Below are 12,860 nucleotides of genomic sequence, written 5' to 3' on the forward strand. Positions count from 1 at the left end.
AAGTTTCATGAGTTATAAGCTAATCAAATACTGTAAAATTGATCTGATATAACAAGCCAATTGTATAAGAGGACAGTAAAACACATTTTAAACCACATTAAGCCATATTAAAACAGATGCCATTTAGTGCTGCTTTAGTGGAATCCTTTAAACTAAAATGGTTGGAAGAAGGGAAGTAACAAGTGCACATAACTACATTCATTCTTTATTTTCATATCAGCAAAATACTCTACATTGTTTACTTCCAACTTGTTTAGAAGCACAAGAGATTTAAAGATCCCTACATTTCTCCACTCTTTTTTTTTAGCATTATCGACAAGTTAATTAAATTGCTGTGGAGACATCATTGTCAGTCAGTATACAATATGACACACCAGCATTCATCTGATCTTTTTGAAAACAGGTTATTTTGTAGCTTTTAATTGTATTTAAATTGTAGCTGGAGATTAGATTGTAGCTGGAGCACCGTTCTGTATAAAATTATTTTACAGAAAAATAATCTCTTTTTCCCCAAAATATTTAAAAGATTTAACAAAAGATTAAAAAGATGTAAAATAGTTTTATGGTGATCTTGTCCTCTCAATGCCACCCATTCCATCCGTCGCTTTCTGTTTTCAAAGGAGCCTGTGGTATACAGACACGATACAGTCAGTTTAGCACACCCGATTTTTCGGAGGTTCCTCCCCATCGACATCATCACCATACGCCTCTGTCTGTCTCCCACTCGTCCTCCTGTGTCTCTGCCTGTGGCCTGGAGCAGCCAGGGGGAAGTCCATCTGCACGCTCTTTACAGCCTGCATGCTGCTTGGACTCCACCCCCTCTCGTCCTTCCCAACGTTCAGCCCCACCTCCTCCCAAAAACACCTTGCATCATGTCAACAAAATCCTCCGGGCCAAGAAGCTACAGAGGCAGGCACGCACAGGAAATAACATGGTTAAGAAACGGGGACCAGGGCGGCCCCGCAAGAATCCTTTACCCTCGTCGTCATCATTGCCTCCAATGTCACCTCCAATACCAGAGCCTGAACCAGAGAAGCATAGTAAGGAATGGGAGGAAGACACTGTTACAGATGCTATTGAGTCTGTTATACAGAGGCAAAAACGAAAGGGCCGAAAGAGGAAGCGCTGGGATAGGGACAGGGATGAAAATGGAGAAGATGAGGATGAGACAGTGCATGAGAGAGAGGAAGAAGAAGAGGCGGAGGAGGAGGAAGCAAGGCCAGAGGCTAGAGAGGAAGAGCCGGTGACACAGGGACATTCGACAGGAGGGAAAGGATGGATGGCACATGAGGAGATGCAAAGCTTTCCAAGGTCTGCAATTTCTTTTATTTAATGTAAAGCTAAGCTCATGCATTCAATTAACTTAACTTGTAAATTTGTGGCAAAATGATTTGGCCACAGTATTCAACCAAAACAAATTCTCCTGGGTAAACTTAACATAATTGTATTTACTTTTTAGTGCTGTGGAAGGAAAATCTGATGGCCACTCCTCCCCTGAACGCACAGGTCCAACCCCCACGGTACAAGCTCCACCTACATCAGTGACTACCCAACGGGAGAAAAAAGCTGCTAGGCCACCCAAGAAGAAATTTCAGAAGGCTGGCCTTTATTCTGATGTGTACAAGTCAGATGAGTATGTCTAGCACAGAATTCTTCTGAATGGGTACAGAAGACTTTCTTTCCTGATGACTGTTTTAACACCCCACCATTCTGGCTCCTTTTTCCTGTCTCAACATTAGTCCTCGTGGTCAGCTGTTACAGCTAAAGAAAGAAAAGTTGGAGTATATTCCGGGTGAACATGAGTATGGCCTTCTCCCTGCTCCCATTCATGTTGGTAAGTCCACATGAGAAGAAATTAACCCTCAGATGCCCCGTGATTTTATTTATTACTGTGCACAGATAGTAAAACAAACAGAAAACAGTAAATCTGTAAAATAATAGACTGCTAGGATTAGTATTTTAGAAACGTTCATGCTGATTGTAAGTTACACATTTGCTTTCTTTCGGGTTATAAATTGATCAGCTAGGTATTCAGTAACATTGCAGACTGCAGTTTTATGCAAAATCCAAAGATAAACGAGCGGTACAGTGCATCAACTCTAACATCTGTTACTAACTACCTTCTTACCTCCTTTTCTCTCCAGGGAAGTACTTGAGACAGAAGCGCATAGACTTCCAGTTGCCTTATGACATCCTGTGGCTTTGGAAACATGACCAGGTAGTTTGCATGTGCAACTTTGCTTTATTCTACACAGCTCACATTTTATGATTATTATATCCTCTTCTCACATTTTTGTATATCCATTAGCATCATCTCTCAGACTGTTAACAGCATATTATTCATTTCAGCTGCATAAGAGACCTGATGTCCCTCTCTACAAGAAAATAAGATCCAGTAAGTTTCTACAGTTGAACTCGCTTTTCTATCATGTCGAGGTGTCATTTAATGCTTTGTGAATCATTAGTAACTTCTTAATGTTTTCTTCCTTAGATGTATATGTTGATGTAAAGCCCCTGTCAGGCTATGAAGCCACTACCTGTAACTGCAGGTTCCCTGAGGACTTCAGTGCAAAGGGCTGCATGGATGAATGCCTAAACAGGTAATAGCACTTTGACAAGCCTCTATTTTGAAGCATTTATACTATTCTTTATATGTACTCTCAGGCCATATATAATTAAATACCTGGTCAATGTCTGTGTTATTCTACTGTCACAGACAGCTGAATAACAATCAGCTGATGATTGTTTTAACAAAACAATCAACAATCATTTCAAAAAAGTGAAAAAAAAAGAATACGTCTAGCTGTCTATGGAGATATATCCTATAGACAGCTTGTGCCAGAATGGACTGAAGCGAAGAGCAGAGCATGAAGAATAGACGACACGAGCGTGTATGGCTGGTTTTCACTCTCTATTCCCCTTCTCTCTCAGGATGATGTTTGCTGAGTGCTCCTCTAGCACTTGTCCATGTGGAGACCAATGCGATAATCAGCGAATCCAGAGGCACGAGTGGGTTCAGTGTCTGGAGCGTTTCAGGACAGAAGGAAAGGGCTGGGGCATCCGCATTAAAGAGCCATTACGTGCTGGCCAGTTCATCATTGAATACCTTGGAGAGGTGGTCAGCGAGCAGGAGTTCAGGTTAGCCACATACTGACTTCATAGTGCGAGAGTATTATTTAAAATACACACGCATATGTATAACAAATAGGATATTCTTTGGGTCATCAACAATAAGTGAAAGTTTAGAATTTTAATGATTTCAGTTTGTACGCTTTAGAAAAATGCAGTGATCTTTTGACAATTTAAATGTTTGGTTATAAATTTGCTAACTTTATGAACAGTATCTATATAGCAACAACAACAATTTAACTAATCAGTTTTTATGTATTACCTGTTTGTAATAATAATTTTAATACTCAAGCACTCAACTTTAATCTCATTAGGTAGACGGGCCTATGAGAAGATAGTATTTTTGGAGGCTTAACATTATGCTTGGTTCGACAGGTGATTTAGCTATAAACACTTTTAAAAGAAGGTTTTATTGCCCAATTAGAGGTCTTCTGATCTGCTCCTTGCTGCACCCTGTTGGTGTTAGTTTGTAGCTAAAAGTGCTTCACTGTTTGACTCATGGGGGAAGATTTGTCAATTGTCAGTGATGAGCAACAGATTAGACAATTTAGCATCTTCCTGTAGAAGGATTTTAATTCCAAGAAGTCTGGGTTGGTTCCTGCCACACTGAAGTATCTTGCTACATATTTGTTAACAGACCAGAGCTTAGTGAAACTGTAACTGTATCCTTACTGTTTGCTTTCTTCCTATAACATGCTTCCACTCCAGGTTGTTTTCAAAGTTCACCACAGAACTTGTTTCCATCACTTTCACAATGTCTCCCAGGACATAGTGGTCATTAGGGTCTTGGTATTCCTAAGTCAGTCCATCACCATATGCTGTTACTCAATGATGCTGTCAGTCACAGCCCTGTATTGAGATTTCTGCTCAGCACTGAAGCGCCCCATTACAGCATCATGATCAAATGGTACAAATCTAAATTGAGCTTGAAATTTAAGCCGTGAACAAGAAAGGAGACATAACTGTACCCTGTGGAGAGCCTTCACACACTCGGTGCCTGGTCCGAGACACAATGCAAATGTATCCGGATGTCATATAGTCAGTGATTGAAGTGATTGTGTAGTCCAGCATCCCTCTTCAAGTTCTGCCAAATAAGGTGGGCTGTTCTGTATTAAAAGCCCTGCAATGCTATTGAGTGGCACAACAGAAAAGTGTACTTCTTGTTCTTGGGAGATTGCGAGTTTGAACCCAGACGATGCTAAAGCTAACTGCAAAAATTGGCCATGTTGTCAGAGTGGTAACTTGGAGAGAACAGTGTGTTGTATGCAGATGCTGGCATGGCATGTTTCGGAGGAAACATGCTTGTTCCACTCTTCTTAATTGATAGGCATCATGTGATAAGACTTGGGCGGGAGTTAGTAAAACCAAATTATGTGAGAAGCTAGGAGAATCAAAGTGTTTGACACTTTTGCAGTAGGTTGCGAGGTTTAAAACTTTCAAAAATTCGAGTTGGTAGCAAAACCAACATAAGTATTTGGTATAGTGGTGGACCTCCAGACATTTCAAAAATAGCTTAAATGTACCTTGGAGTAGATTCTATAAGTTTCTAGAACTGTCTTGAACAAAGCCAGCAAAATGTCCTGACGTCATAACAGTGCCACCAGACTCCCTCACTGTAGGGGGCACATTGCAATCAGTGTGTGTTATGAGCTTTGTTCAGCCTGGTATTATGGAGAACATTCCTGCTGACAAGTTACAGCATCAAATTACAGGGCAGCTGACAAGTCAGGAGCCAACAGGGGTATGTTGAGCAAATATTTCCATCCGAAATGTCGAGCAAAATCCACATAAGTCAGGACATAGCATAGAGCATACGGGTGAATGTGTAGCATATACGCAGTAAATGAATAACTAGTTTTACTCTCATGGGTTATTCACGGTCACATCATCCAATGTTTGATTATTAAACATAGTGCAATATCACAGTTCTCAGTAACGGTATAGCTTGAATTAATCTGGATTTGTTTTGTGAAAAATGTTGTAAATGAGGTATGTGAATAAAATGATAAACATGTTTCCAAGTACAAATTCACAGTCCCTATCTTTGCTCTTGCCCAGGTAAAAGCCAATGTCTGACTGAACAAATAAGGAGCGAGGTTTGAGCACATTTAACTTACCAACAGACACAAGAAAAACAGGTGTTGTACATAACATTTGTTCTACATCCTTACACTGTAAAACAGGCAAAACCAGCCACTTGTGCAACTCTCTATAAGATCAGTTTGCCCCAATAGTGTGTTCTGTGAGCTTCATTTGTAGAAAAGCTCACTGTGTGTCCTGACACATTACTCTTAGAGCCACCTTTAACTTTTTCAGCGGTTTGTGCTACAGTAACTCTTGTGTAGGATCAGACCAGATGGAGCTTTGGTCACACATGAGCCTGTCACTGGTTTGTTCTTTGGACCACTTTTGGTAGATAGTAAACACTACATACCAGGAACACTCCACAAGACCTCCTGTCCAGAGATTCTCTGTCCCGGTTGTCTAGAAACATCATAATTTGGTCTTTGTCAAAGTCACTCAGATCCTTACACTTGCCCGTTTCTCCTGCTTCCAACACATTAACCTTGAGAACTGATTTTTCTCTTGCTGCTTAACAAATCCAACCCCTTTACAGGTGTATGTGTATATACACATATTATAAACATTCATACAGTAATGTGAACAATTTAGGACTCCCCATTAAATATTAAGTTCTATTTTTAAGAAATGTCAACAAAATAAAATCATTTTTTCACTTATTTAACAAAAGAAATCAACAATTCATAGTGGATTCAGTGATTGAGCCAATAGCGCACACACCCACACACCCCCACACCCTTTTCACTTATTAAACAAAAGAAATCAACAACAATTGAGTATTTGATCTGAGGAAAAAGTTAGTACACCCTGTGCCCTAATAGCTAGCATTTCCCCCTTCAGCCGAAATTAATACTGCAATGAGACATTTCTGTTTCTGACCTCAGCCATCTCTCTATAAGATCAGGGTAGCTGATCAGCCACTAAAGCAGAAGTGTCTGGCATACCTTCTAGCTTTTTTCCTTCTAGTACTTGTTACAGTAATTTCTTTGATTAAAACAGCATCTAGTGATTTTTTTTATTGTTTAAATGTTTATCTGCATTACTCTCTCTGTAGGAGTCGAATGATGGAGCAGTACTTCTCACACAGCGGTCAGTACTGTCTAAATCTGGATAGCGGTATGGTGATTGACAGCTACCGCATGGGAAATGAGGCGCGCTTCATCAACCACAGCTGTGAGCCCAACTGTGAGATGCAGAAATGGTAAGAAACATGAACAAATCAAGTGACTATCGGGGCAAATAAATTTCAATTCAATTGTTTGCATGTGGGAAATCAGCATTAGTCAGAATTAATAGCGTACAACGATTCAGATGCGACCTCACGCACGTTCAACATGCCCTTGAGCAAAAGTATCAAAGAATGATGTCCCATAAAATTCGAGCGGACGGATAATGTATACTTTAAATCGGCCAGTCTTGGTTACACAGCATCTGTTACTTCAGCTGTAGTTACAGAGTGACTGTGTGGTGTAAGCGATTACAGCAAAAACATTTTCTACAAATGAAGCTCACAGATGTTGATAATAAATGACATGATTAGCCGAACATAAACATCCCCTGGAACAGGACATACTCAGGATCCAAGTCACAGAGCCAACATCTGCGTAGTACCAAGTACCCCACCCCCTAAGACTCCACACCACCACACACACACACATACGGACACACACTCGTGAAAAACGTCTACCAGACTAGGGGCTTGTAGGTCATCCATCTTTTCATGGAAGAACAATTGTTTAGCAGTAGAGGGTGGAGGACACAGCTGTGCTGCTCGCTAGACACTCGTACCCACAAATGTACATTCCTTCATTCATGCATGCTTTCTCACATAGTCAAAGGCATGTGTGACCATGACTTCAAACCACTGTGGTTTACAGTGCTCTGGTGTACAAGAGCCTGAGTTTCTAGCAACTTCATCTTACCAGTAGCCTTGAACGTACAGTTAAAAACATCCTATTAGGCAGGCTGATTATACAAGAATAATATGTGCACACAGACTAATCAGCCCAAACATTAAAAACCACCAAAACTAATATTGTTTAGGTCCTCTTTTTTGCTGCCTAAAGAGCTCTGACTCGTTGAGGCATGGACTTAACAAAACCTCTGAAGGTGTCCGGTATCTGGCACCAAGACCTTAGCAGCCGATCCTTTAAGTCCTGTAAGATGTGAGGTGGAGCCTTTATGGTTCAGATTTGTTTGCACATCCCACAGATGCTCAGCTTGATCAGATGATCAGCTTGGGGTCTGGGGAATTTGGAGGCCAAATCAAAACCTTGAACTCTTTTCTTTCATATATATATTCCTCAATTATTCCTGAACAACTTTTGCAGTGTTTCAGGGGCTGTTTAAAAAGACCAATCCCATTAAGGAATACTATTTCAATGAAGAGAAATGACTTGGTCTGTAACAATGTTTAAGTAGGTGGTACGTGTTTAAGTGACACCCACATGAATGCCAGGACTCACGGTTTCAAAGCTGAACATGGTGGAGAGCATCTCTCTGTTGGCTTCCCTTCATTTCCTCATAGTGCATCCTGGTGCCATCTCTTCCCCAGGAGAAGTGACGCACATGCATCCGTCCATCCACATAACGTAAAAGAAAATGTGATTCATCAGCCATGCCACCTTCTTCCATTTCACCATGCTCTAGTTCTGATGCTGATGTGACCAACTTAGGCACCTCGATTAGGGTCGTCATGGGTGACTGTGTGTCCTGACACATTACTCTTAGAGCCACCTTTAACTTTTTCAGCGGATTGTGCTACAGTAACTCTTGTGTAGGATCAGACCAGATGGACTAGCATTCATTCCCCAACACATGAGCTTTGGTCACACATGAGCCTGTCACTGGTTTGTTCTTTGGACCACTTTTGGTAGATAGTAAACACTGCATACCAGGAACACTCCACAAGACCTCCTGTCCAGAGATTCTCTGTCCCGGTTGTCTAGAAACATCATAATTTGGTCTTTGTCAAAGTCACTCAGATCCTTACACTTGCCCATTTTTCCTGCTTCCAACACATTAACCTTGAGAACTGATTTTTCTCTTGCTGCTTAATACATCCCAACCCCTTTACAGGTGTATGTGTATATACACATATAAACATTCATACAGTAACGTGAACAATTTAGGACTCCCATTAAATGTTAAGTTCTATTTTTAAGAAATGTCAACAAAATAAAATCATTTTTTCACTTATTTAACAAAAGAAATCAACAATTCATAGTGGATTCAGTGATTGAGCCAATAGCGCGCGCACACACACACACACACACACAAACAGTGTATATTATTGTTAGACAAGCAACACAGTTATTTTATTTATTAGATCATTAAATGAATAGTTTTCCTACTCTCTTGTATCCCTGTTGATCCCATTCAGATATTAAAACGTTTATTAAATACACAATTCCTTCTTTTATTTACAGGTCAGTGAATGGGGTGTACAGGATTGGACTGTTTGCTCTGAAAGACATGGACAGTGGGACAGAGCTCACTTACGACTACAATTTTCACTCCTTCAACACTGAAGAACAGGTGTGTGTGTGTGTGTGTGTGTGTGTGTGTGTGTGTGTGTGTGTGTGTGTGTGTGTGTGTGTGTGTGTGTGTGTGTGTCAGATGCCACCCACTCATTTACCTTCTAATTTTATGAACTGAAAATTTTGAATTCTTCTTTTCTTTCTTTATTCATTTTTCAACCTACTTGTCTAAAGTATGTTAGGGTTATCTGAGACACGTTTAAGTGTTTACTAGATAAGGTTAAGGTTATACGTAGGGTTGCAAAGGGGCGGAAAGTTTCTGGTAAATTTCCGTTAAATTTCCGGAAACTTTCCACGGGAACTTAATCTGGGGAATTTTGGGAATATTCAAAATTGGAAACTTTACGGGAATTTACGGGAATTTATGGGAATTTATGGGAATTATTTAGAAATATAAGGAAATGTTTATAAACTATATCATACACAAACATAAATAAACATTTTGATTGGTCATAAGCAGACATACATGCAAGGTAATACAAATTTTAAAAATGACGTCTTGACTGATTTAATTGTAAGTAGAACTTTAATTGTTTATTTCATTAAGTAACACAAAAGCATAATAAACATTATTATGCTTGTAACAAACATAATAATCTTAATAATTGTAATAAACATGTTTCCCTATGATTGCTGTAAAATGAAAGCACCCCCCACCCTTGCACTTCTAAAAAAAAGTCCCAATCAAAATGTAAAATGAAGCATTTGTTCTCAAGCTTATTAGGTCTCTGCTTGTGTGGTAGTCAAGGCCTGGAAAATGGAGGTGAATCCCCCCTTTAAGTGATATATGGAGGATGTTTTTTTTAATTTCAGGGGGGAGTGAGTGTGTGAGGGGGGGAGGGTCATCAAATAATCTGTGCATGTGGTAACACTCCTAATTTACTGATTATTAAGAGTTAGTAAGGTAGTTATTAAGTTTAGGTATTGGGTACAATTACGAATGTAGAATAAGGTCATGCAGAATAAGGCATTAATATGTGCTTAATAAGTACTAATAAATAGCCAATAGTCTATTAATATTCATAATAATAAGCACCAGGTTAAATGACCCTAAAATAGAGTGTTACTGTGCATGTTATGGAAGAATGCAAGCACATGCAGGGGGTTTGGCCTCAATGGCCCTCCAGTAAGCAGTGTGCTGTGTGCAAGTGACCAAGGAATGCAGGGTACAGATTCAACTTAAATTGCATTAAATCTTGTCGTTTTAAACAAAATTATGCTGCAAGATTTTTTTTTAACTACATTTAAGTTCCTTGTTATAGGCAACTCTGAATTTTTTTTAAATTCCCAGTTTATTCCCATATATTCCCGTTAATTCCCATATATTCCCGTTAATTCCCATGGAAAGTTTCCAGCCTTGAAAATTCCCAGAATTTTGCAACCCTAGTTATACGTGATTATTTTTTAATATACTGCGTCTCACGTTTTTACAACGTGAACGTAAATATGTTAGCACACCTGAATAATAAATATTTCAGTAATCTTAGCGTTACACATCCGCTTAAGATGGCTCAAGAGTTCTGTTTATGGAAGCACTGACTTGTCTCAGGTTCGGGCAGCCTGTGCAGGGGGATACGATCTGTTCACTTTTCTGTCTCGAGACTGCTCAAGGTTGCAGTCTGACCCAGTGAACATTTCAGAGAAAAATGCAGTCGCTTATGTTTACAAAGTTATTGTCTTTACTAAGTCTCTCTGTGACGAGAGGACAGAGGAAGGCTCTGAAGAAGGCTTACAGGACTAGGTTTATCCTGCTTGCTCTACACTAGAACTGGTTCAATTAGATTGCTAATTTCCACAATTGGGTGTGTACTGTGGGAAAAAATGTAAAAAACTTGATTATTTAATTCTAGTTAACTACCATGGTGTTTATATACAGTCAGACATTAGGCGTAAATTAATACCCGGAAGAATTTATCTCCAGAGGAATGCGGACCCTTGTTGAACACTGGAACACATGCCTTGAAGAGATTATGTATAATAATGTTATTTATTTGACTTCAAATCTTTATATATCTGAAATATATAAAATCTAAAATATGCAGTCTACGTCACACGGTGACTTAACACTCATATTAATGAAAGGTGTGGATCTAAAATATTGTTAGGACTATAATATTTTGAATAATACTTTAAAAATGAATGCTTTAGATGAATTGTATGAGGTTCTGACTGTTACTCATAGAGAACCTTATAGTCCTGAGATTGGTCTTTAATGTGTTCTTCATAATTCACGTATTTCATCTTTTCATTCACATTGTTATTATTATTATTATTATTATTTAGAAAGAGGTCATTTTGTCTTTATTCCCGTACAGCAAGTGTGTAAGTGTGGCTCTGAATGCTGCCGGGGAATCATCGGTGGAAAGAGTCAACGAATCAACGGCCTTCCGGGTAAAGCAGGAGGATCAGGAGGCGGAACACGAAGGCTTGGGAGGCTGAAGGAGAAGCGCAAATCAAAGCACCACCTTAAAAAACGGGTAAGAGGATTTAAAAACATTCATTCACGAATCAATGCTGGACTCCTTGCAATAACACACGTCTGTTTTGGTCCCCAGGAGGAGGAGTCCAGTGACGGCAGCAAGTTTTTCCAGCACCTTCTGATGAAGCCGATGTCCAACAGAGAGAGGTAAAAGCCTCCGTCTTTTCACTGACACGCAAATACATAGGACTGCTTATGCCAGCATACTCACACGAAGTCTTTCTGATTGCAGGAACTTTGTCCTGAAGCACCGAGTATTCCTGCTGCGCAACTGGGAGAAGATGAGGGACAAACGTGAGCTGTCCAAGAGGGAGGGAGAGAGGGATCGAGAGAAGGAGAGCAGTCTATCGCAGTACGCCCGGTGGGGAGGTGTCATTCGTGATGATGGCAATATCAAATCAGGTGTGTGCGTGTGTACATGGGTTGCATCTGCAGTCAGCGTTTATTAAAAACGGTATTACTTTTTACATAGTAGTGTGACGGGGTGTGGACATGTTTGTGACTGCTGTAAAGCAGGACATGATGGCCTGCTTTATTTTTTAATTGTATATTTGTGTAATTGTATACTGAATTATGCTGTCTGTATGTGTGTTTGTGTGTGTTGCAGACGTGTTCCTAACACAGTTTTCAGCATTACAGACCTCTCGTTCAGTGCGCACTCGCAGACTCGCCGCTGCTGAGGAAAACACTGAAGTGACCCGCACGGCTCGTCTCGCACACATATTCAAAGAGATCTGTGACATGATCACCAGCTACAAGGGTCAGTACATGCGCTGTTCATGTATACAAACACACACCAGTATGAGTTAAAAAACACACATACTCCTACAAATTCCTGCTTCTTTTACATCACACACTCTCAACACCTCCAGCTAACGTGTTATCTCGGTGTTAATGAGCAATCTGTCTTTGGCTCATCAGCACATGCTCTGTGTGTGCGTGTGTATGCGCACGCACATACAAACACATGGAATTGTACTTAAAAATTAAACCCAGTGTGTACCAATCCATAAAACCTTAATTGTTCAGAAATTATTGTACTTTGATTAATGGTCTTAAACCTAGGTATGTCTGAATTTGTGTCCCAGAAAGATGAGGCAGTGATAATTGTGCCTGGAAATAGAAGGGGGGGGGACTATACCAAATTTGAAAATAAATAAAAATTTGTGTGTTGGAGGTCAGAAGCAGAGGTGTGGCGCCCGGGGTGTGGCGCCCGGGGTGTGGCGCCCGGGGTGTGGCGCCCGGGGTGTGGCGCCCGGGGTGTGGGCTAATGCTAGAAAGCTAGGTTACGTTCTCACTGAGGCTTTGCTTGTAAAGGCAACCATGGCTCTCAGTGCCACAGTGTGTAAATGCCCTCGATGTACAATTGTAAAACATTACTTCTTGAAAGTGACAATGTTATAAGTATTAGGAGACTTTCTATAGACATAAAGCTTCTATGAGCTATGTGTGTATATGTCCAGCTCTGGATCAGCATCAATCACTGTCTACTTTTGGTCATTCGTAATAATCTGCATAACATTTTAATATCTCTCTGATTCCTAAATAAAGCATGTGACCTCTCTTGCTCTCTCTCTCTCTCTCTCTCTCTCTCTCTCTCTCTCTCTCTCTCTCTCTCTCTCTTGCTCGCT

General features: G+C 40.2%; 1 protein-coding gene across 4 annotated transcripts in view; it reads left to right on the top strand.

The window, feature by feature from the left end:
- ash1l (ash1 (absent, small, or homeotic)-like (Drosophila)) overlaps positions 1-12,860 on the top strand; it is a 38,718-nt gene that overhangs the window by 17,584 nt on the left and 8,274 nt on the right. For 3 of the 4 annotated variants that reach the window (XM_060865819.1, XM_060865821.1, XM_060865820.1), the window contains exons 5-16: positions 621-1,311; positions 1,460-1,633; positions 1,740-1,834; positions 2,145-2,218; positions 2,350-2,395; positions 2,492-2,600; positions 2,932-3,138; positions 6,266-6,412; positions 8,640-8,748; positions 11,066-11,376; positions 11,462-11,631; positions 11,837-11,989. In XM_060865819.1, the coding sequence (XP_060721802.1) occupies positions 621-1,311; positions 1,460-1,633; positions 1,740-1,834; positions 2,145-2,218; positions 2,350-2,395; positions 2,492-2,600; positions 2,932-3,138; positions 6,266-6,412; positions 8,640-8,748; positions 11,066-11,376; positions 11,462-11,631; positions 11,837-11,989 (2,286 nt within the window). The remainder of the gene's footprint in view (positions 1-620; positions 1,312-1,459; positions 1,634-1,739; positions 1,835-2,144; positions 2,219-2,349; positions 2,396-2,491; positions 2,601-2,931; positions 3,139-6,265; positions 6,413-8,639; positions 8,749-11,065; positions 11,377-11,461; positions 11,632-11,836; positions 11,990-12,860) is intronic. The other variant, XM_060865822.1, reaches the window with a different exon arrangement.

This window comes from Tachysurus vachellii, chromosome 3 (genome assembly GCF_030014155.1).
Source record: "Tachysurus vachellii isolate PV-2020 chromosome 3, HZAU_Pvac_v1, whole genome shotgun sequence".
Taxonomy (NCBI): Eukaryota; Metazoa; Chordata; class Actinopteri; order Siluriformes; family Bagridae; genus Tachysurus; species Tachysurus vachellii.